We start from the raw sequence: 23,618 nt of genomic DNA on the forward strand, positions 1-23,618 counted from the left end.
GCCCGCCTCACCTGTGCTGGGCACCCGGCTGTATCCATACCATGCCTTGCAGGTGCCCCTCAACAGATAGGATGGCACTGCAGGCCCAACAAGGGCGGCACAGGAGACCCCCAGATCCCCTGGGACCCGGCAGGCTCAGGCCCAGGGCAGTTCCTTCCGGAAAGGCCACCCACCTGAAGCACCAGGATGGCCAAGCAGTGAGGCCCGGAGGTTCTTCACCTGGAGTTTTAGTTCATGAGCCCTTGGAGGTTTGGGTGGACAGGATTCCTGAGCAGTGGATGAAGCGCATCGGAGGTTCTGCAGGTAAGAAGAATGAAGAGCAGTGCCGCTGGGGGCGCCCAGGAAGCGGCCACGGCTTTGGCAGGGGAGGGGTCTGCAGAAACTCAAGCCCGGGAACCTGAGCACCGGGTGCGCTCTGCATCAGGGCACCTGACTCACGGAGGTCAGGGCCCCAGAGCTGCAACCTCTCCCCAGCGTGGGAACCTCTTCCTTCCCAAAGCACACACGAGTGGCTGCATAACCAGCCCGAGAGGCGACCTCAGGTCCAGCTGTGGCCAGAGAGCAGCAGCAGTTAGTTCCATGTGCTGATCCGGGGCTGGTGCTTGGACAGCAAGGACCTCTGCAGGCCATGAGTCCCCTGTCCACCTCACCCTGTGGGCACTGGCCATGTGTGGATGGCCATGGTCACCAGCCTGGGACTGCTTCCGACAGCTCGAATCCGCCTGAAGTTCCCCTGAGAATCTCTGCACTGCGCTGCACAAAGGACAGGGACAGTGCCCGGGGCAGGCACCGCTCTCGTCTTCTGTCCTCAAAGGGGCATAAAGGAGTTTCCAACAGCACACAGCTCAGATCGGAGGCAGCCTGCACACCTGTGCTGGGACTGGGCACAGGCTGATGCCTACATTCCTCAGATGGGCTCCTTGAACTCGAGCTTACAGGGGCACGGGGCTTTACCATGGCCTGCAGGTGGCATTCCTGGGTGCTGATTGGCCAGAACGCTGGAGAGGGACAGGCTTTAATGCCACCAGGGACATCCTGTTCTGTAGGCACCATTTGGCACACGCTGTTCTGAACCAGGCCCTTCTCCGCTGTGAGTTGAGGCTGCGGGAAGGCCAGGAAGTGACTGCAAAAGTCCTTCAAATCCAGGTGTGTGTGTATGTGTGTGTGTGTGCGCGCGCGCGCGCACGTGTACACACAACAGTCCACAGCTTGAGGTGAGATTGGGTGGGATTCTCTCAAATGTGTAAGTGTGATGGCTAAGTTCAGGTGTCCACTTCACGGGGCCAGGCCTGCTCAGATATTTGCTTGAACTCCATGGTGGGGGGTGAATGGGAGGACAATTTGGATGTAAACTGTGAGGCTGAGTCAAGTTTGTGGCATGGGCCTCATCCAATCAGCTGAAGGTCTAAATAGAGAAAGGCCAATCCACATGGCTGCGTCTCAGAGCCTTCTGGTAACATACACATCCACTCTCTCCTCTCTCCACTCCCCGCCATTCGGTTTCCCTGGAGAACCCTGACCAAAGCACATGCTATTCTTATAATAATATTCTACAAATTCCTTTTAAAGCATTCCCAAACCCATGGGAGTTTTCAGTTATTGATTTACAATGACCTGAGGTTTGAACTCAGGGCTCACACTGGTGAGGCAGGAGTTTCCCTGATGAGCCATGCCTCCAGCTCCTCTTATTTTGCACTGGCCATCTTTGAGATGAGTCTCACTTCCTGCCCAGGGGTGCAGCATGATCTACAGGTTATTTGAAGTGTCTCTCCATAGCTGGGGTGTGCACTACTCTGCCTCGCTGCTTCCGCTCTGATGGACGTTGGATGTTCCTGCCCTGTCTGACGTGGAGCCACAATCCTCCCAAGCTTAGACTCCCACCTGGCTCGGACGAAAGGTGTGACACGCCCAGCTAGGGGCCTTGTAGATAAAGCTGCAGGCGGGCCTCACACCACAATCCTCCCAATCTTAGCATCTCAAACAGGATGACAGGCACCCACCCCGAACCTTGTGTTTCACAGATTCTAAAGCTATTCTCTATGTTATGGACTTTCTCACATTTCAACTTTAACTTCACAACCGGTCAGGGCCCTAGGCTCTGCAAGGATCCCCTGGGACGGGATTACTGGGAGGGACAGAGGGCAGGACGCCACCCTACCTCCTGGGATACAGGGCCGGCCCTGCTCTTTAGGAAAGTGAAGCTGCTGCCCTCCTATGAAGCTGCTGCCCTCCCACCCCGCCATGAAGGTCGACAGCCCCTCCCTGTCAGGGACTGGCTGCCCCTGCTGTCCCCTCCCGGCGGTGAAATGGGGATGTCAACGTGTCCCCACGTTTCCAGACCTTGGTACCCAGCATGTAGCCTAAACTCTTAGACCAACTGGCATTTGTCTCATGAACCAAGCAAAGCAGGAGACCATGATGGCCTCAGGAGGCAATGCTGGGGGCTCTGCCCACTCCCAGCCCGCGGAGCTCTGGGCGCCTGCACCCTGACTCTCGGTTCCTACCCTAAGGCCTTGTGTGATGGTTCCAGGCACCTTTGGCGCAGTCCTGGCTTCACCACGGAGGTGGAAGCTCTGGACATGCAGTCCCCAAGAGCTATGGCTATAGCCCCACAGTGCTCAGAAGCAAGTTCCTGGAACGCATAAGCAGACGGACTTACCTGCGCTTCCTGTACATCCGTGGGCCTAGTGCTCAGAACCACTGATGGAGAGGCGGAGCCGACCAGCTGCTTCAAGATGTCCTTGAGCACTTCAGATATGGCATCTGCCTCACCCGCCTGGGCCTAGGAGGGGAGAGAGAGAGGGGGGTGGACTTCAGACATGGCATCTGTCTCACCCGCCTGGGCCCGGGAGGGAGCGTCAGATCCGTCCATGCCCAAGTGCCAGGGCGCCTCTCGTGACTATGTAGACCTGACGTTATTACACAGAGCGGGAGCAGCTGGCTCGTGTCCTGGACTGCGGCTCTCCACTGGCCAGGGAGAGTGCAGAGCACAGCTCCAACAGCCAGCCAGAGAGAAACCCGACCCCTCACTCTGTCAGCCACAGACACAGATGCATTTGGCCAATGAACTCATGAACACAGGCCCCGAGTTCTAGAGAGTGCAGCCAGGCTGAGACCCGTTGCTCGGACCTCACCAAGCCGCGCCGGCTCTGGACCCCAGGAGCCCGGGTGATAAGCACTTGCTGCTGTCAGCTGCTGGGTCTGTGGATCTGTTATAACTCCTACAGGAAGCCATCAGGGTCCTGGTGCCCCTGCAGGGGGCTGTGAAGGGGTCAAAGGGCACCACCTGGGGAGCCAACCCAGGCCCTGCTTGAGCAGGGTGCTCGTTGCTCAGTGATGGGCACATGGTCACATCTCAATACAATCTTTATCACGCATACGGGATCTATTACATATTTTGGAATGTGGAGGATCAAACCAAGGCTTTGTGCGGGCTAAGCAAGTGTCTACCGCCGAACTCTGTCCCTGGGACTTGTTTTAATGAAATAGAGTCCTGTAGCTCACGATGACCTTGAAGTCAGTATGAAGCTCAGGCTGGCTTCAGAGTCCTGTGGTCTGTCACCCTAATCCTGTTCCTCGGGCTTTCAGAAGTCAGTGTGAAGCCAATCTGTGCTGCCCTTGAATTGGCTGGCCAATCCCCTTCTCTGCCAGACTTCTTACAACGAAGTCAGTCCATTCATTAAAATTGATTCTCTGCCAGGACCTCTAAACCACCAACAATCCAAACAGCTGGCATATGGCTCTTACCATGCACCAAGCCTGGTTGTATGGATTTACCGTATTCATGAATTAAGCCTTGAATACCACTGCTGCCATCTTTCAGATAAGGAGCACAGAATCAGGGGTACAGAGAAGTCACTTAACATGTGCAGGGTCACACAGCACATAAGCAAAAGAGCCAGGAGTCAAATCCTTTCACACCGAAAGGATTTGACAATCTACCTCTTAAGGCTGGTGAAGCTCACAGGGCATTAATGTCAGCCTTTTAAAGTGACATTCCGTTGGCATGCCACATACTTGCAATGCTGGAAACCTATGCTCGTAAGATGTTGACATTTTCAGCACCCCCAAAAAGTCAACCTCAGACCCCAGCTCATCAGCCATCGCTTCTTTGATTATACACACACACACACACACACACACACACACACACACACACACACACACACACACACGCACACACGCACACACGCACACACGCACACGCATACACAGCAACAAAGAGAGGGAAGAAACACATCACTGGATATAACAGGGGCTAATGAACCAATATCAAACAGGAACATTCTACACAGAGGAAGAAATGATCTGAGTGATTTGATTTTTGGATGGGCAGGAGACATTCCTCCCAAGGGCAGGACTGCCATCAGCGGCTCAGGCAGCTCAGGTGTGTGTCCTGTGGCAGGACAAACAAGTGGCAGTGTGAAGGATGGAGACACCAACACCAGAGGGAAGAAGAAAAATAACAATGAACTTGAATGGGTATTCTACACGCTTTGTGTAAGTGCACGGCCAGGCCCATATGACAACACTCATGTGTGCACGTGCAAAGGAATACACTCAAGCGTGTTAGCCAAACATAAAACAAATCTGGTGCCAACTGCTCACGCCTGTAACCCTAGCTACTCAGGAGACTGAGATCTAAGGATTGAGGTTTAGAGCTAGTCTAGGAAGACAAATCTGAGAGATGCTTATCCAATTATCCAGCAAAAAGCTGGAGGTAAAGGTGTGGCTCAAGTGGTAAGAGTGCCAGCCTTGAGCGAAAAAAGCCAAGGGACAGCATGAGGCCTGAGTTCAAGCTCTAGAATCTACACCAAAAGAAAAAGGGAGGCCTATATCCAGAATAGACAGAGGCTTAAAAAATTAAACCCTCAAAGAAACAACAATCCAATTAATAAATGGGCTAATGAGCTAAAGGGAAACTTCTCAGAAGAAGTAAAAATGGCCAATAGACACACGAAGAAATGCTCAACATCTCTGGCCATAAAAGAAATGTAAATCAAAGCAACACTGAGATTCTACCCTACCCTAGCCAGTTGGAATGGCCATTATCAAGCAAACAAATGATAATAGACGCTGGAAATGATGTGGTCAAAAGGGAACCCTAATACACTGTTGGTAGAAATGTAAACGTGTTCAACTACTCTGGAAAGTAGTATGGAGGTTTCTCTAAAAATTAAACCAAGAACTACTACTATGACCCAGCAATTCCACTCCTGGGCATTTAACAGAAACACAAACAAGGCTAAAATAAAGCCACCAGCACAACCAGGCTCATTGCAGTACTATTCACCATAGCCAAAATAGGGAATCAGACCAGATGTCACTCAATGGATGAATGGATCAAGACAATGTGATATATATACACAATAAAATTTTACTCATCCATTAGAAAAAATGATATTGTACCATTTGTAAAGAAATGGAAAGACTTGGAAAAAATTATATTAAATGAAGTAAGTCAGGTCCAGAGAATGCATATCTTCCCTCTTTTATGGAAGCTAAAATTATCTACAAACCTATAAGTAAGGATTTACAAATGTATTAACTGAAATACATCAGATTCTAGGGATATTTTAAATAGTGTAATTATTAAGAAGGATAAAGTCAAAGCTCAACAAAATAAACGCCAGGAAGTGGGTACTTGCAAGGGGTAAGGTGGAGTCAAGGGGAGAGGGTTAGCCAGATGAAGAAGAGAAGGGGTGAGTACAGGCAATAACTCAATGTATAGACTGCACAATTAAGAAAAGCAAGGGAAGAAGGGGTGACAATGACCAAGATGCATTGTATTCAAGACCTCCTTTGTTAAATGGCAACTCCTTTGTCCAACTAAAGATAATTTAAAAAATAAAAATTAAATAGAAGATTATCAGGTGAGGAATGCTCCATCTATACTTTCTTTCTTTTTTCTTTTTCTTTTTGTCATTGTGGGGCCTGAACTCTGGGCCTGGGCACTGTCCCCCAGCTCTTCAGCTGTAGACCAGCAGTCTACCACCTGAGCCTCAGCCCCACTTCCGGCTTTTTCTGCTTATGTAGTGCTGAGGAATCGAACGCAGGGCCTCATGCATGCAAGGTAAGCACTCTACCACTGAGCCACCTTCCCAGCCCCATCTACCTATACTTTCATATTAATAAATTCATTAAAAAAAAACAAAACAAGGGGGCTGGGAAGGTGGTAGAGTGTTTGCCTTGCATGCAGGAAGCCCTGGGTTTGATTCCTCAGCACCACATAAGCAGAAAAAGCCGGAAGTGATGCTATGGCTCAAGTGGTAGAGCACTCGCCTTGAGCTGAAGAGCTGAGGGATAGCGCCCAGGCCCAGGGTTCAGGCCCCACACTGACAAAACAAAGACAAAACAAAGCTGGGCACTGTTTGAAGCCAGCCTGGGCAGGAAAGTCCATGAGATTCTTATCTCCAGTTAACTACCAAAAAGCTTGGAATGGTGCTGTGGCTCAAAGTGGTAGTGTGCTAGCCTTGAGCACTGAAGCTCAGGGACAGCGCCCAGGCTCTGAGTTCAAGCCCCAGGACCAGCACCCAAAACAAACAACAACAAAAACACAACAATATTACGACATAAAGGGTAAAATATTTTCTGATAGTGCTGGATGAGGCTTAGTGGTAGAACATTTGTTTAGATACAGAAGCTCTAGCTAGGTTCTGTCCCCAGGGCCACCAAAGAAAGGAATTAAATGGTTAAATTCATACATTTCAGCTGAACTCAGTACCTGAACGAGGCTAAAAGAGTCAAATTACAACAACATTCCATGAAAACCCCCCAAAAGCAACTTCCTGATAACCCAAGTCTTTAGAATAACTGCTTTTCTGCTTTTCCCAGCAAGGGGAAAAAAGCGTCACCCCAGTGCCCCTACATATCCGGTTCCTGCTCCCAAGTGTTCTCCCTCAAACCTGAAGACCTAGAGACATTGCCCTTGGCTTTGGAGGTATCCTGCAGAAGTGACAAGAAAAACACAGCAGCCTTTGGTGCACCCATTGCTACAAGAGGCTCTCAAGTAGGGCAACTGGCCAGGTCCGGGGAGCCACTGCCATGAGTTCCCCGAGGTGGGGCTCAGCCTTGGAGCCACGCAAAGGCTGCCCAGGACAGTTCTAGCCTGCGACATTCTAGCCTTGGATCCCTAGAGACTGTCCTAGCGTGCAAGGGGCTCACACAGCGGGAGCGTCAGACACGGACTGACCTCTCTCAGACCCCGGGGCTGGATCCTAACGGCGGTTTCTGGCACGCTGATGAAGGACCACCTGATCTGGATGTCTTCTCTCTTCTCTTTCACATGGAACTCCAGCTAGGAAAACAAACAAACAAAGGTTACTGGACGGCTGGCTGCTCTTCCCTGCAGAGGCCTGCTGGGCGCGCCCCTTATTCTCAGACAAGCGCTCACCCCCCTCGGCCTCCTGGGTGCTTTCCAAATGGGAAAGAGGACCCCAACTCCTCTCTGGCCTCTTCCTCTGACCAGCTGTTCTCTCGGGAAGGATCCTCAGCTCTGGTGGCTAATTTTTGAAATGAGTCATTTCACTGTGCTCCACATTTCTCTTTCTGGGCATGTCATCGAGACAGGAGGAAGAGGAGGGACTCGGGAGGGCACTGAGAGAGGAGGAAGAGGAAGGACCCTGCTGATCCCTAGTCCTGGACACAGACCTGCTCAGAGCCTGTGCGTGCACAAGCCCTGGGAACTATGCCTGGATACAGCGGAGCCCCCCCTCTCCTGGGAGCCCGGAGCCCTGGCTCTACTTGTGCCCATCTGAGCCAATGCATCTGTGGGAGGAAGAACCCCCAAAGACGCCATACTCCCATCCTTGGAGCCTGTGCACCCAGGGCCAGACCCTGAAGAGGACTAGCTGGGACCCAGAGGTGGGCAGGGCTCCCTGGGCTCTTCAGGTGACCCAAAGGAATCATGGAAGAATATGGCGGCAGAGAAAGCCCAGGGCCTGGCTGGAAGATTCACTCCATGGTAGCAGAGAGGGAGGACGGGGGGGGGGGAGTAGGAGGAGGGGGAAAGTAGGAGCAGGAGGGAGAAGGGGAGGAGGAGAAAGAGGAGGAGGAGGAGGAGGAGGAGAAGGAGAAGGAGGAGGAGGAGGAGGAGGAGGAGGAGGGCACCATGGGCCAAAGAGCATGGAGACCTGGAAGCAATTTGTACACTGTGTGAGGTACAGGAACCCAGGCCTCAGGGGAACTGACCACCAATGCCACCAACGAGCAAGGAAGTGAGCTCCGCTGTGGCTGCAGACATGGCAGTGACGCCGGCCGCTGTGACAGCCACCCGTGCTGTCTGGGCTAATGAGCTTCAGCAACAACTGCAAACAGGTTGTGTACTCCATCTCGGCCAGACACCCCACTGAATGCTGCGGCTGCAACATCTCCACCCCAGCCCCAGCCCCGGGCAGGAGGGGAAGGGAGGGGAGGAGAGGCGAGGGGAGGGGAGGGGAGTATGGCTTCAGTTGTGTGACAATGCAGAACCGAGCCCACGCCAGAAGCAGCGAAGGAACAAAGCCTCCTTCACCCTGCTACTACAGACAGTTCCAGAAAAAGTGTACTTTAATTTCACTGCCACAAGTAATCAGACTGGGCAGGTGGGTGGACACTGGTTCTGACGGCAGCACCTCCACACACCGCTGAGCTGAGCAGCCGTGGAAGCAGATGCCTGCCCCCACCGCCGTGACACCAAAACTCTCCCACCTTGAGTAGCTGCCTGCTCTCGGGGGAAACCCGCACGTCGCTTCTGGACTGTGCCAACACACCTGTACCCCTTCTGCCCAAGCTGCTGAGGGGCACCGAAGCTGTGGCACAAGGAGCAGCCTCGGGTTGGCACTCCATCGGCGTGCGCGTGACCCACGAGCTCTCTCAGTTCAAAGCACGCATCAAATGCTGGGTAAGAGTGTCCGAGGCATCGCTGCCCAGAAGCTGTGGGTGTGTACATGGGCTAACGCAGGACAGGTGTGTGGTGTGAGCTCTCAGCTGGGGTGAGACTCGGGGTAGGGTTCACACAAAAGCCACTTAAGAGTCTGTGGGAGCAGGGTGTTTATAAGTTTGCCTCTGAAAGCAAAGCCTGTAGCTGGGAATTCTGTACTTTTTTTTTTTATTTTTTTGTTGGTCGTGGGGCCTCTCTGGGCCTGGGCGCTGTCCCTCAGCTCTTCAGCTCAAGGCTAGCACTCTACCACATGAACCACAGCGCCACTTCCAGCTTTTTCTGCTTATGTGGTGCTGAGGAATCAAACCCAGGGCCTCATGCACTTGAGGCAAGCACTCTACCACTGAGCCACCTTTCCCAGCACCAATTCTGTACATTTTGACTCATCTTCAAAATTAGAAGTCAGGTTTAAGGACAGAGGAGATGAAATACAAGGTCCAGTCAGTGGTGACTGCTACAACAAGCCCGGAAATGTGCAGTTTCTAAACACTGGCTAAATGGAAGCATTTGGAGAATATTCTGCTTAATGTACGAGAAGCACAGTCATGACATCAGCATCTAGAAGTTTCTCTAGGTCTATTATAGACATATGCATTTCTCTATAAACCTATATGTATGTTGGGCGCCAGTGGCTCACGCCTGTAATCCTAGCTACTGAGGAGGCTGAGATCTGAGGATCGCAATTCACAGTCAGCCCGGGCAGGAAGGTCCGTGAAACTCTTATCGCCAATAAACACTCAGAAAACCAGAAGTGGCATTGTAGCTCAAGTGGTAGAGCGCTCGCCTTGAGCTGAAGAGCTGAGGGACAGTGCTTAGGCCCAGAGTTCGAGCCCCCTAACTGACAAAAAAACCCCAACAAACTATATGTATGTATTATATATTACATAGATAAGTCTCATTGTGAATCTATTGTCAGAAAGATAATATGATTTTTTAAAGTATTTCAAAGAAAAGATAGCATTTTGTTTTCAACTTTTCACCAGGAATTTATTTCTTATTATCTATCAGCATATTGCACCAAATCTTAAAGACAAAGGACACTGGACATTAAAAAAGAGATCTACCCCATCTTGGATCCAGTGCAGATACTTTTCTTTTTGTGTGTACTCTGCTAGCGTTATTACAGAAACCAGACAGGACCCTAGTTTCTGCGATTTTAGCACAGTGAATTTTTTAACTTACAAGAATAAGGAGTTAAGGAGCCTTTTTTCTTTTTGTTCTCTTTTGTGCCAGTCCTGGTGCTTGAACTCAGGGCCTGGGTGCTGCCTCTGGGCCTTCTGGCTTAACATTAGTGCTCTACCACTTGAGCCACAGCTCCACTTATTATTAGTTTATTGAAGATAAGAACTGCACAGACTTTCCTACCCAGGCTGGTTCTGAAGGGAGATCCTCCGATCTCAGCCTCCTGAGTAGCTAGGATGACGGTGTGAGCCATTGGTGCTGAGCTCTTTTTCTTCTCTGTGAGTGTGGAACTGGAGATTAAACCTAGGACTTACTCATGCTACACACTCTATCAATAAACTATTTGTAGGTTTTTCTTTAAATTTACTTTGTACCTATACTGGGCTTGAATTTAAGGCCTGTCCAGGGCATTGTCCAGTAGCTTTTTCATTCAAGGCTGTAACTCTACCAGTCACAATTTCACCTAGGCTTTTTGGTTAACTGGAGACCAGAGGTTCACAGTCTTTTCTTCTTGGGCTGGCTTTGAATCACAATCCTCAGATCTCAATATCCTGAGTAGCAAGGATTATAGTTATGAGCCACCGGTGCCAGGCTAGTTTTAAACCTGTGATCTTCCTGCTTTCACCTCCTGAGTGGCTGAGATTACAGGCGTATGATCATCATGCCTAGCTTGGATTGTCATTATTCTTTTTTAAGTTTACTTTTCCCAAGATTAAGGAAGCAATGCCCAGCCCATATGCTCTGCCGTCTCTCTAAGATAACAACATGACTGGTAATTAATTAGTAAAAACACGCCATTCATGGCCCCTCACTCACCAGAGAAAGCACAGGGTGACAGGTTTGCCAGGCCTGGCCACTCTACCCAGCCTTACCTGTAAGTGGAACGGAGAGAGGCGCACATCGTACAGCTGCTGCCCTGGGCTGGCGGCCAAGGTGGGCTCCGCGGTAACCAGGAACTGGAGGGCCTCACCCACCACGTGGCACATCACCACCTGGAGAAGGCACAGCGACAGGTGACACCACAGGAAGCATCTGCCTTCCTTAAGGGAAGCAGCCTAGACCTTCTCTGCTCGCGAAGACAAGACCTGAAGGGTTTCAGACTTAGACAAGTCCTCAGAGTGCTCTCTTTTCTATCATAGGGTAACCCGAAAACTAGAGGCCTCGCTTCCTGAAGAATTTCTCGGGAGCTAAACTCTGTCCTGATGCAATCTATCTGTGACTGCTCTTCACATGAAGTTTTTCCCTTAAAATTCTGATTTATTATTTTTCCACTCAAAATAAGCCTTAAGAAAATAAGTCACAGGTGTTACAAGTAAAAAATTCACCCAGAAGCTAAAAAAATTGTTTTGACTAAATAATTTTAATATAGCACTGTTTTTCATAAATGTGGAAGTAACTTAAGGAACGTATGAAATGTTAAATGATTACAAAATTATATAGCCATAACAATAACAGAATTACATAATGAGTGCAATTATAAAATGAACATATTTTACAAAATAAGCAGCTAAAGACAGAGACAAGCAATTACATCAAAAATAAACTAAGCTATAGTTCTGACAGGTCCGGAAGCCTTCCGAAGGATCCTTTAAAAAAAATTGCTTTGTTGGGAGCCCAGAGAAATGGGTAGTTTCTGCCACAGAACCCGATAGAAGTAGATCTTCTAAAAAGATCCCAGCTTCCTCAGGCAAGATTCCAACAAGCCAGGGCTGGGTGCCAGGTGTGTGGCCAGGCACACCTGGACAGCAGGATGGAGAAGCTGCATGGGTAGGCAACCAAAGGGTTTGCCCAAAGCTGACCACCGGGAGTCTGGAGTGATACAAGGACTTCCACTTTCCCCAGGGCATAGGCTGACCCTGCTGCTGGGAACTCATTTAAGGAAAAAGAGAAAATTCTTTTAATTCTCTGGTGGATTTATCAGAATTGAAAATACTGAGAGGAAAGATTATCAAAATAATTACTTTGCCAAGACCAGCTATTACGCAAAGTTCAGAGCTAGGCCCTCTGCCTTTTCCTTTCTCATCGCTGGCTTCCCATACCCACCCACACACAGCCCACAAGCCAATGTCCAGCTCTGCCCCCTCCACCACCTCTCCAACTCCAATGCACCCCACCAGCACAGAGCCCTGGCAAGGGCAGCTTCGGTGTCCAGAAGTGGAGCCGGGGGTGCACTGGCAAGCTTTGCCCATGCTGTAGCAGCCCTCCCTGAAGACTGAGGGTTGGCAGGGCTTGGTTATGTATATCCATCATCTCCCCAGTTCACAAAAGCATTGGAACAAAAAGTGTTTGGATAAGAAATGGTCGCCTACTCATGTTAAAAGTAAATGATCTACAAACAATTCCATCCAAGACACTGATTTTTAAGGCTGGATGAGCTCCATGCACCTATGACGTCACCCAGAGACCAGTGACCCATCCCTTGACCTCCAGCCCAGGCCTCTTACTGCTGAAGAGTCAAGCCACAAGAAGCAGATGCTGACAGTCACCTCTTTGGAATCATCAAACTGCAATTTGACTAAGAAAACAGATGGCTTGGGCAAGGTGCCGAAAGTTCATGCCTGTAATCTTAGGTAAAGTTCATGCCTGTAATCTTAGGTACTTGTGAGGCTGAGATCTGAGGACTGAGGCTCGAAGCTAGCTCAGACATTAAATCTGAGATTCTTATCACCAATTAACCAGCAAAATGCTTGAAGTGATGTGGGGTTCAAGTGGTAGAGCTCCAGCTTTGAACAGAAAAGCCAACTGAGACCCTGAGTTCAAGCCCCAGTGCCGGGATGGTCGCGGGGGAAGGGGAGGCTTGGTTTGTGCCTTGACTCATATAAGTAGCTTTGACTTCCAGGATAGAATGCTTCCCACACTCATTCCTTGTAAACAGAACACTCAAGCACTTAAAAGGAAGCAAATAAGTAAGTCAATAAATAACTCAAATAACCTAGGCACAGATGGCTCACGCCTGTAATCCTAGCTACTTAGGAGGCTGAGATCTAAGGATTGTGGTTCAAAGACGGCTCAGGCAGGAAAGTCCATTGTCTCTTATCTCCAATAAACCAGCACAAAACTAGAAGTGCCACTGTGGCTCAAGTTGATAGAGCACTTGCCTTGAGCTGAAGAGCTGAGGGTCAGCGCCCAGGCCCAGAGTTCAAGACCCATGACCAACTAAAAAACAAACAAAAAAAAAACCTCCGATGGAAAGACTTTAAAACTTCAGGGTAACTGCAAAGCTCATGACGACAGCCAACCTCTCAAGACACACCAGTAGAGTGAGGAGAAACCCGGGATGGCTCCCATTCTTTCAGTCCCCGGGGTGGAGGGGTTCCCCTCTTTCCTTGGAAGTCACTTTCTTTTTTTCCTCTGTGCCAGACTAGAAGCTTGAACTCAAGGTCTGGATGCTGTCCCTGAGCTTTTTCACTCAAGGTTAGCACTCTACCACTAGAGCCACAAGCCACAGCTCTACATCCAGACTTTTGCTGGTTAATTGAAGGAAAGAATCCCATGGACTTTCCCTACCTAGGCTGGCTTTGAACTCTGACCCTCAGATCTCAGCCTACTGAGTAGCTAGGATGACAGGTGTGAGCCACCAGCACCTGCTTTCTCTCTCTGCATAATATAAAGCCAGGTACCTTTGGTGCTCAGCAGGAAGCTCACTAAATAAACCATGCAAACCCACCTCAACACTTGGCTGCACCCCATGAAAACCCTTCCACTGTCCCGACGGGGCATGCCGGAGGGGACAGACATCAGGACCCAGCTTTTTCCCAGGCCAACTCTGCCTTGAGGCCTGAGAACAGTAATGCCCCATTTGTAAATGGACAAGAGCAAAATGAAAAAGAGGTTTAAAAAGCAAGTAAGCTTCTTTTAATGTATTAAGGTGTTATCCATGAGGGAGGATTAAATTCTTCCAACCACAACAGACCAGGTCAAGGCCTCGCTGCTGGACAGGGTCCTCTCCCCGAGGGGCAGAAGGCGGCAGCCCCTGGGCCAGTTGAGCAGCTCTCTGGCCAGCCTTGCCAAAGGCCACTGTCCACCTTAATAGCTATGAATGCCATGATCCCACCCACGACCTGAGGCTCCCCCAGCCCAGTTCTGCCTGGGAAACGTTCCTGCATTCCAGAGAGCTTTGCGAGAGCCTGGGTTATGAGGAGCTGTTGAAGGGCAGTTTTTAAGTGTCACCATCTGAAATGCCCAATGCCAACGCTGGCTCTTTGTGCCTGGAGCCAGCAGGGCTCCGCGGAGCTGAGACCAGGAACAAGAGCCCTGCTAAACAACGCGCCTAAAGGAAGCAAGAATCCTACATGACTGACACCATTTATTTCCAAATCAAATTCTTAGATCTCAGCCTCCTGAGTAGCTAGGACCACCGGCGTGAGCCACTGCCTTCAATTGAAGCCCAGCCTTCAATTTTTTGATACAGTGGCCTCTGCTCATTCTCTTAGAACACCCTAGAGATCTGGAAATGATTTAATTAGTTTTGTTTCTAAAGGAACTAGGAACACAGCTGGGAAAACACAGCTTAAAGAGTCAAATTACGGAATATTTTTCTTTAAATCACACTATATAAGGAAAGAACCCCCACCTGACCCCATGGAAATAAATCCCAAACTAACCATTGTGGTTCCTAATCAGACATCTTTCCCTACCCTGCAATCTATATTTACCTCAGTAAATATTCTTAGACAATATGAACAGAACAGGAATCCTCACATTAAAAAAGCAAAATCCATTAAAGATAAATACTATCAGAACATCTACAACACGAGCCTCATTTGACAGCCAAGTCATAACAGGTAGCTGAAGATGTATTTCCTCAGGAGGCTGGTCAGCCTGTCCCAGAGGACTGGCCCTGACCCACCAACCAGCAGGTGGTAGCTCTTTAGGAGGCGTAACTCCTGGGGAGGAGGGGGAGAGAGGAGGCAGCAGCTACACCGGACCTCAGGAGGCGTGACTCCCGTGTGGAGCCTCCACTATCTGCCCTTGGAACGATGCCAGTTCAAAACTATTTCACCCACTATTAGCATGAGCCTATTAGCTTAAATATCGTTGATGGAGCACCTGGCATTGAACTCATTTAAAGCAAAAAAAAAAAAAAATGTCCTAAGCTTCCTGTGGTAACTAGAGAGACAAAACTGCCCAACTGTGAATTACACTGTCCCTTACAAGCCAGTGAGGAGCGGGGACAGGGGAACCCCGGACCTCAGGGTAGATTTCAGGGTGCAAAGGGAAGCACAGTTCCTACAGTTAGAAGCAAATGCACACAACCCACGGCACACACCCAGCACAGCCCGTGGATTTCCCCGGCCTACATCACGGACTCAGGATCTCAGGGGGATTCCGTGCGACTGTCCACGGCCTCCGTGTTGCTAGGGTTTCAAATAAACAGAGGACAGCGAGAGTTTTTCAGCTTTCTATGTTGTCTTTTCTTCCTCCTGTTTCTTTTATGGCAGATGGGGCAGCTGGAGCTTCAGTGAAAGGATGACAGCAAAAATGGACAAAAGCAAATCAGTGGCGTTGCTCATTGTGCTCTGTGGTGGGAGCTCCCTGATGCTTCATCATGACATCTCCCACCTCAGTCTCTCCTCTGGACAACGGCTACAGTTCCTCTTCTGGCAGGGGAGCATGTCAAGAGCGTGAATGAAGAGAGACACGGGTCCTCACCCAGGCCCGCTCCCGCTCTCGGCGGGCATGAGCAGTGATGCTGTGGTGGTCCGCACAGGCCTGTCCGGATGTGTATGTCCCTGTCCTCTGCCCAGGACAGACACGGAGCCTAAAGCCCGAGGAAGAAGCAGGGCCCGCTGGCTCAGACCCCATCATTCCCTCCCTGGCTGACTCGCTTTCCTCACACCGGGTAGGCTTACTTAAACCTTTCAAGCTGGGCGCTGGTGGCTCACGCCTGTCAACCTAACAACTCAGGAGGCTGAGAGCTGAAGATCGCAGCTCAATGCCAACCCAGGCAGGAAGGTCTGTGAGACTCTTATCTCCAATGAACCACCAGAAAACTGGAAGTGGAGCTGTGGCTCAAGTGGTAGAGCGCCAGCCTTGAGCAAAAAAGCTCTGGGACAATGTCCAGGACCTGAGTTCAAGCCCCCTGAGTTCAGCAACAAAAACAAACTACTCTTCTTTGATCCTTACGTGGGCAGGAGCCTTGGTTTACTCAGAAATGGCACCAAAAATGGAGACAATCAAAGCCTCTGGCGGCGCCAAGCCCCTTGGATTAAGGGTGAATCACACACAATGCTCCAGGATACCGCCGGTGTGACCCTGCTTAGGCTGGGGAGTTTTCCAAGCACACCTTTTGCTCAGAGACACCTGCACACTTGCTAAGGAAACACAGCCTCTCTCAGCAGTCAGGCTGTCTCAGTGGGATTCTGCCTGAGTGTGTCAGACACACAGAACCAATCACAAAGCTGTGTAAGGGTCGGGAGGCGCCCTGAAGAGGACCGGCTGGCTCCAGTGCCACTCACAATATGCAAAGTGAGGCTGCCATCTTCTGATGGAACATTCTAGAAGAGACTTCTCCCAGGATGTGAGGAAGGAAGACATAGGTAGGAGCCTGTTCTAACATATGAGTGTAATTGGAGTCTGGCAGGAAGAAACACCTTCCCTCGGTACCTGTTGAGACTAGCAGAGGTGGCCGCGGGGCCTTGCAGACCAGGCCCCTGCGCAGGGTGCCTCTAGGGAGGCTTTCCTACGCAGGCCCGCTGGAACGGAGCCCGGCCGAGCCCGGCTGGGCGCACTCACAGGAGACCAGCCTGCCTGAGAAGGTGGCCAGGGGCAAGCTCAGGACCTGGATTGGAAAAGGGCACGTCCTGGCGGGGTAGTTCCAGCAAGCAGCCAAATTCCACCTTTGTCCTTGGCTCCTGGCACGCAGGTCCCCAAACCCTCAGTCTCCCAAGTGATGGAATAGAGAGCTTCAGGGGGCCTGGGATCCAATCCAATGACCCACTGGGCAGTCTCGTGTCAAGTCAAAGCAATGAAGCCTCCGGCCAGGTGGTGGGCGTGCATACCACACCCCGGGAAGGGCCCCACCTCACCCTCCCCGCACCCCCACCTCTCTTCCACTTGGCTGGTCCCGAGTCAGACCCTCTGCCATAAACTGCATACAGCAAGGAAACAGAGTTCCATAAGCCATCTCTACAAGGTACAGCACTGACGCTCCGACAGTGCCAGCCAGTCAGAAGAGACCAGGCCTGGAACTAAGATGGTGGTGACAGCTGCCCGAGACTAGGGTCAGAGGGACTCGAGTTGAGGACAGCCAGCTGGTGCCAAAGAGTCGGAGGACTGGGCGACAGTGGAAAGCATGGCCCTGAGCGGACACAGTTCAGCCGCTCCCGACGGCTGGAGGCGGCAGGGCGTGCATCCTGAGCCTGACCTCCGGCTGCGGGACACCCCACTCTGTGGGCAACGGGGTGAGGCCGCCAGGGAACCAGGTATCTGCAAAGACAAGTCCTGTGGCTCAGGCAGGAAAAACTTTGAAGCTGAGGGCACCCCCTCCAGGGCAGGCTGGTTCTGATCTGTGAGGGTCCAAAGCGGGCTGTGGCCAACTCACAGACAGAGGACAGAGCTCAGGCCGCCACAACCCTTCCATCACTTTCGGACGCACCCTGGAGATGGGTTGCGGGGGGGAGCGTCCCCATCCTAGCTCATCACTGTGTCACAGAACCCTGGAGATCGGGGGGGGAGGGGAGGGCATCCTCATCCTAGCTTGCAGTTCTTCTCGGGAATTACAGAGTAGAGGCCGTGTGAGGGCGCTGGCCAGGACTTCAGTGGAAGTGTAGAAGCAACCGAGAGATGCGTGCTCTACACAGCAGAGCCTGGCCACTAATGAAATTAAAAAGAGACATCAATGTCTTCTCTTCAGTTGGTAAGAGGATATCGGGTGATGTCTCAGTGCCACAGAGGTGTGGATGGAGCTGGTTCCATGCCCTCCTAAAGGAAATGAAGCCACAAGTCCAGGAAATGAAAAGCCAAGGGGCCACGGGAGAATGAACACGATCACTGCCCTCCCCCACTCCACGCGCCCAGAGGCCTGGGCAGGGGGACCGGCTCAGGATGCAGGCTTGGGCATATCCATGAGGGGGCTTCTGGGGGTGGGAGCCAGAGGGTCGGTCCACCTGACCACCAGACCATGACAACACAGAGGACAGCGCCAGCCAGGTTCATGAGAAAGCAGAGACAAGGGCTCTTTCCTCACTGGGCCAAGAAAACATAAACGTCAAGGATGATGGGGAAAACTGCCGTAAATGCACACAAGACCATGCCCATCTTCCCACTTCTCTCCAGCAGGTAATAAGTTGCCAAGAATGAGGTTAAGAGCCCCATCCAGGTTTGTACACTTCCACATCCGATTTCTGCAACTGCGTTATCACAAACACAAGGTAATCGTCCATGCTCCAAGGCTCTCTCCTGGCAATGCATCAAGACCCTTAAAAACATGTCCACTTTTCCCCAAGTACGTCTGCTTATAGAAACCTGGATAGGGCTGGGAAGGTGGCTCAGTGGTAGAGCGCTTGCCTTGCATGCCTGAGGCCCTGGGTTCGATTCCTCAGCACCACATAAGCAAAAAGAAAAAAAAAGCCAGAAGTGGTGCTGTGGCTCAAGTGGTAGAGTGCTAGCCTTGAGCTGAAAAGCTGAGGGACAGCGCCCAGGCCCAGAGTTCAGGCTCCACACCAGACCCAAAAAAAAAAAAGAAAGAAAGAAAGAAACCTGGATAAACACGCGCGTATACACCAATGCCAGGGGCAGGGAAAACAGCTACAACTCAACAACACTCCAACACTCACCCTAAATTAATTCATTCTAGCCCATGCCCAGCTCGACTGACACAGACCCAAAGCTAAGCCACATGGAGAGAGGGCCAGAATCCAACATGGTGCTCGCCTCCTTTTAAAACAACCACAGCTCAGTGGACTGGGTTCCACTGGGCCCAGGCTAAGATTTCCAAGAATTTTATCAACATGGGAGGAAGCAGAGTAAGTGCTTCCTAATCTAAATGGTGGGGAAAGACATACACACCAAAGCATGAGCAGGGCTGGCTCTCCAGCAGTTCACGATGTAGGAGACAATTAGATGAGTGTAATAGATTCCTCTGATTTGCATGAGACAGAGTAGACAGGGCACAGCCTGCATGCAGCCTGTCCTCACCTGGGAAAGCGATCTCCATAGTCATAAATTTGGGGGCACTTAAGATCGGCAAACCACAGCTCAGCCCAAGTTGTAAGCAACTCTTACCATGTGAAAGAAACCTTTGAAAAAGCTACATATGTCTACATTTTTTTATTCTTATGATGAATTCTATATACTACAGAAGGTAGCATCTTAACTGTTTCTAAGTATACAGCTAAGCCTCTCCTCGGGACCCACAGGTTTTGTTTTGGACAGTAATAGGATTGGAACTCATGGCTTTGTGTTTGAGAGGCAGGCACTCTACCACCCGAGTCACATCCCCAGCTCTGCACAGCATCTTGCCAACCAGTCACAGGGGAAGTGTAAACACAAAGAACTGAGAAGTAGAGCAGCTGGATCTCAGAACAACAGTCACTGCAGCGGGGAGGGGAAGGACAGAGGGCAGGGCTTCTCTCTAGATGGTAGTTTAAATCTATCATCTTAGCCAGGCGCCACTGGCTCACCTAGCTACATAGGAGGCTGAGCTCTGAGGATGGCAGTTCAAAGTCAGCCCAAGCAGGAAAGTCCATGAGACTCTTATCTCCAATTAACCACCAGAAAACTTGAAGGAGCTCTGTGGCTCAAGTGGTAGAGCACTTGCCTTGAGCTGAAGAGCTCAGGGACAGTGCCCAGGCCCAGAGTTCAAAAGCTCCACAACTGACAAAAAACAAAAATTAAATTAAAAATTACATTCTTAGGGGAGGAGTGAATTTTATAATGTCTATTATCTATACGTGTGAAAATAGCACAATGAAACCCACCAAAAACTGTTAAGAAGAGATCCAGGTGCTGGTGGCTCTCACATGTTTCCTACCCTGGCATCATCACGGACGCATGTCTTCAAGGTTTATTGTGGGGTGGTACCTATCTGTGCTGCTTTCCCTTTTTAAAGGCTGAACGCTATTCCCACGCAGCTCACCTTCTCCTGGGCTGACTTCACCAGGCTGGAGACGTCCCACACTGCCAGCTCCAGGGCCTGTGGCTGCGGGTCCTGCTGGAAGGAGAGGGGCAGCGGACCCTGAAGGAGAAGAGAGAAGCAGTATGCTTTAAAAAAAACTATAAACTTTCTATAAAACGCTTTACATTGCAGACACATAACACAAATTCACCACATGGTTAAATATCACCAGGTTCACAAACCTGAGAAGCAGCCCTTGGCAGGCAGGGCCCAGGATGGGGAAGGATGGGAAAGGACCATCATCAACAACACCCCAAGACCATGCGGGAAGGCATGCGTCAAAGAGGGTGTGTCAAATCCTAAGACAGCGGTGGCAGTCCCTTCTCTGGTCGGTGGGAGCAACCTCAACCTGGTGCACAGGCCCGCTGTGACTCCAACCCCGTGACAGTCCCATTGCCCAAGCAATGCAGGGGTGGGAAGAAACCCCGGGCCCTGCCTCTCCTGGAGAGCTGAGCAGACAGACAGGATGTCCTCAGCCCTCCAGAGCTGTCTGGCTTCTACTCTCTGTCCTCATCATTCAAGACCACCATCAGCCCTGCTCACACACCGGCTCCTTCCGTAAAGGCTGTCATAGCTGTATCAGCTTATGGTTCTTGAATTTAAAAAAATCTCCAAAAGACTTTCAGGCCCTGGTGGCTCCCATCTGTAATCCTAGCTACCACAGAGGTTGAGATCTGAGGATCATGGTTCAAAGCCAGCCCAGGCAGGAAAGTCTGAGAGACTCTAATCTCCAGTAGACCCACAAAAAGTTGGAAGTGGAGTTGTTGCTCAAGTGGTTACTCAAGTACCAGCCTTGAGTGTAAGAAAGCCAGGTAAAGAGTGCAAGGTCCTGAGTTCAAGTCCTAGTTGTAGCACACTCATATAAAAAAATTCTCCAAAAGAGAGACGGGCAGTTAGATTAATATGACCACAGACCCTAATACTAACACTTTATAAAAGAGCAAACATGAACTGCAGTAGCCAACCAAGTCTTGTCCTCCTAAAAACAAGCTTTCCACAGAGGCTCACCATACATGGGAGCCTTCAGACTCCTGTCCTGACATGCTACAGAAAGCACATCAGCATTCAACAAGTTCTGAGGATGGGTGAGGATGCAGGCCGCCCCTTGGCCTGTGTGGGCTCCACTCCAGAGACTCCTGATGATGAGCTAGTTCCAGCGATGGGACTTGGCCTGGGGTGGGGGACAGAAACGGTGCCAAAGCTGTGGGGGCCAGGGTGGTGCAAAAAGCAAGCAACGAAGTGGCCGCCCAGTGGCATCTGAGGAGTTCCCAGTTCATCAAGGCAAGGACCACTTTGATTTACAAGCTACTAACCTCACCCTGAACTCGCGACACCCACCTCACCCCCAAACGTCACCAGGGAAGCATGAAATGGAGCATCAAGAAGGATGAAGTCAGTTTCTGGCTGTTCTCGTGACATCGCCCCTGGCTGGAGCTTGTTCTGGTGGGGGCCGCAGGCCAGAGGCTCCAGGAGCTGACACCAACCACATGGCTCAGAGGAGAGCACCTCGCACAGAGCCAGAGGCAGGCACCAGCTGCCAAGGAGAGCCAACTGTGCTGTGCCCATTCTGAGCAACGTGGAAATGTGGCCCTGCAGACAGGGTGGGCGCCCCTTCTCACCTGGATGGCCTCCACGTCAAACACATAAGAGTTTGCTTGGAAATGTATTCGTAATAATAGCAGTAGCATTTTGGCAGTAGTGGGGTTTGGACTCAGGGCTTCATGCTTGCTAGGCACACATTCTACCACTGAGCCATGCCTCCAGCCCTGTGTGTTGCTGGTTCATTTTGTCAGGTCTTGTTTCCTGTGAAGGTGTGACGCCTATTAGGCATCCTGTTGTAGCTAGGATGACAGGCACAGGTATGTACCACCACACCCAACTCTGTTGGGAAGGAGACTCAAAACCTTTACTGCTCCACAAGCTTAGAACTGCAGTCCTCCCAATCTCTCAGCCTCTCAAGAACGCAGGATTACAGTGTGAGTCATCAATGCTGGCGATTTAGCAGGAATGGATGGTCTAACAAAAGAAATAAATTATTATGTTTAAGAACAGACAGAAACTGGGCACCGGTGGCTCGTGCCTATAATCCTAGATACATAAGAGGCTGAGATCTAAGGATCAGAGTTCAAAGCCATCCCAGGCAGGGAAGTCTGTGAGATTGTTCTCTCTGAATAACCAGCAAAAGTCTAGAAGTAGAGTTGTGGCTCAAGTGGTAGAGTGTGAGCCTTGAGTGAAAAAGTAAGGGACAGTAGCCAGATCCTGAGTTCAGGCTATAGTACTGGTATTAAAAAAAAAAAAAAAAAGGCATTAAAAAATAGGATATGGAAGAACACCAGAGAGAAACAAACTAGCAAATGAGCCTGACACTACAAATAAATAACATAGCTGCCCTGAAGGGCTTGGGATGACAAGTCTGGCCTAAGAAGCTTTAGGAAACAAATTTCCGACTATACGCCAACAGTGTGAATGTGCAGGAGGTGCCAACAAGCTATGGGTGGCTCCACAATCCAGAAACCATCTGCATACACATGAAAACAGTACCATACCCCCGCCTTCTCCTGGAGAAGAACGTTAAAAACCGAGAAAAAGAGAAGACTGAGAGGTTCTCGTTGCTGCTGAGTTGGGAGGCAAAATATCTACTTCCATGGCTCAGAAGCTAAAGACAGGAAAACAGACACGGGCACATGAGTTTGTTGGACACACAGCCGTGCCCTGTCCACAGAAAGCATCTAGAAGGAATGAGAGCCACGCAGATGAGCACACCTGGATCGCAGACTCCAGTCCAAAAACTGCAGCTCAGGCTGCTCAGAGGAACGGGAGGGGGGAACACACAGGACAAACGTTTAAAAAAAAAGTCTCCTGGAACCATCAAGCAAGAAGTGGAATGCAAAGTGTGCATCTGAGAGAAGGAGGCAGTGGCTGGAGCTCACACGAGAGTATGTGAAGCAATAAATCGTGATGGGATAGATTACAAGCCACAGAATAAAACAATCATTCACCAGTCCACACTGACGTAAATAACCGGCTCAATACATGGTAGAGAAGTAACTGTTCCTCCCTGAAGGGAAGTCCCAAGTGAAAAATGTGGAAGGAGAGCAGAAGGAAAACCCATCCCTAAATACACTCCAGGAAGTCACTACTACAGATGAGATACACCAATGACCCTAAATTCACCTAGGAGTGAAAGGGATCCTAGTCCCGAAGCAGCTCCTCACCACAGGTGTTAAGTACAGGGGAGAAACAGCAGGCAAAGTATGAGGAAAAACCTGCCAGAAACCACTTTGTCCAAGGGACCAGGACCAAACTTCCTGCCCACAAGTCACCACAGCATCACGGCTCCCCCCAACACTGCATTTATGGGGCGCCACTACTGTGGCTGTGTAGCCTTGATCCAAAATG

The 23,618-nt window shown here is 50.5% G+C and overlaps 1 protein-coding gene and 1 non-coding gene across 3 annotated transcripts in view; both read right to left on the bottom strand.

Annotated features, from left to right (window-relative positions):
* The window catches only part of C2cd2 (C2 calcium dependent domain containing 2), a 52,735-nt gene that overhangs the window by 22,652 nt on the left and 6,465 nt on the right, over nt 1-23,618 (bottom strand). For both annotated transcript variants that reach the window (XM_070030750.1, XM_070030748.1), the window contains exons 2-6: nt 20,181-20,279; nt 10,975-11,094; nt 7,193-7,297; nt 2,660-2,782; nt 174-297 (exon numbers count right to left, since the gene is read on the bottom strand). In XM_070030750.1, the coding sequence (XP_069886851.1) occupies nt 174-297; nt 2,660-2,782; nt 7,193-7,297; nt 10,975-11,088 (466 nt within the window). In that variant the 5' untranslated portion in view covers nt 11,089-11,094; nt 20,181-20,279. The remainder of the gene's footprint in view (nt 1-173; nt 298-2,659; nt 2,783-7,192; nt 7,298-10,974; nt 11,095-20,180; nt 20,280-23,618) is intronic.
* On the bottom strand, nt 9,928-10,100 carry LOC138832726 (small nucleolar RNA SNORA81). The gene has a single exon (XR_011373661.1). It is a non-coding gene; the product is annotated as a small nucleolar RNA SNORA81 (small nucleolar RNA).

The sequence above is a fragment of the Dipodomys merriami genome, unplaced genomic scaffold (genome assembly GCF_024711535.1).
Source record: "Dipodomys merriami isolate MVZ:Mamm:240054 unplaced genomic scaffold, mDipMer1.0.p SCAF_2, whole genome shotgun sequence".
NCBI classification, from domain to species: Eukaryota; Metazoa; Chordata; class Mammalia; order Rodentia; family Heteromyidae; genus Dipodomys; species Dipodomys merriami.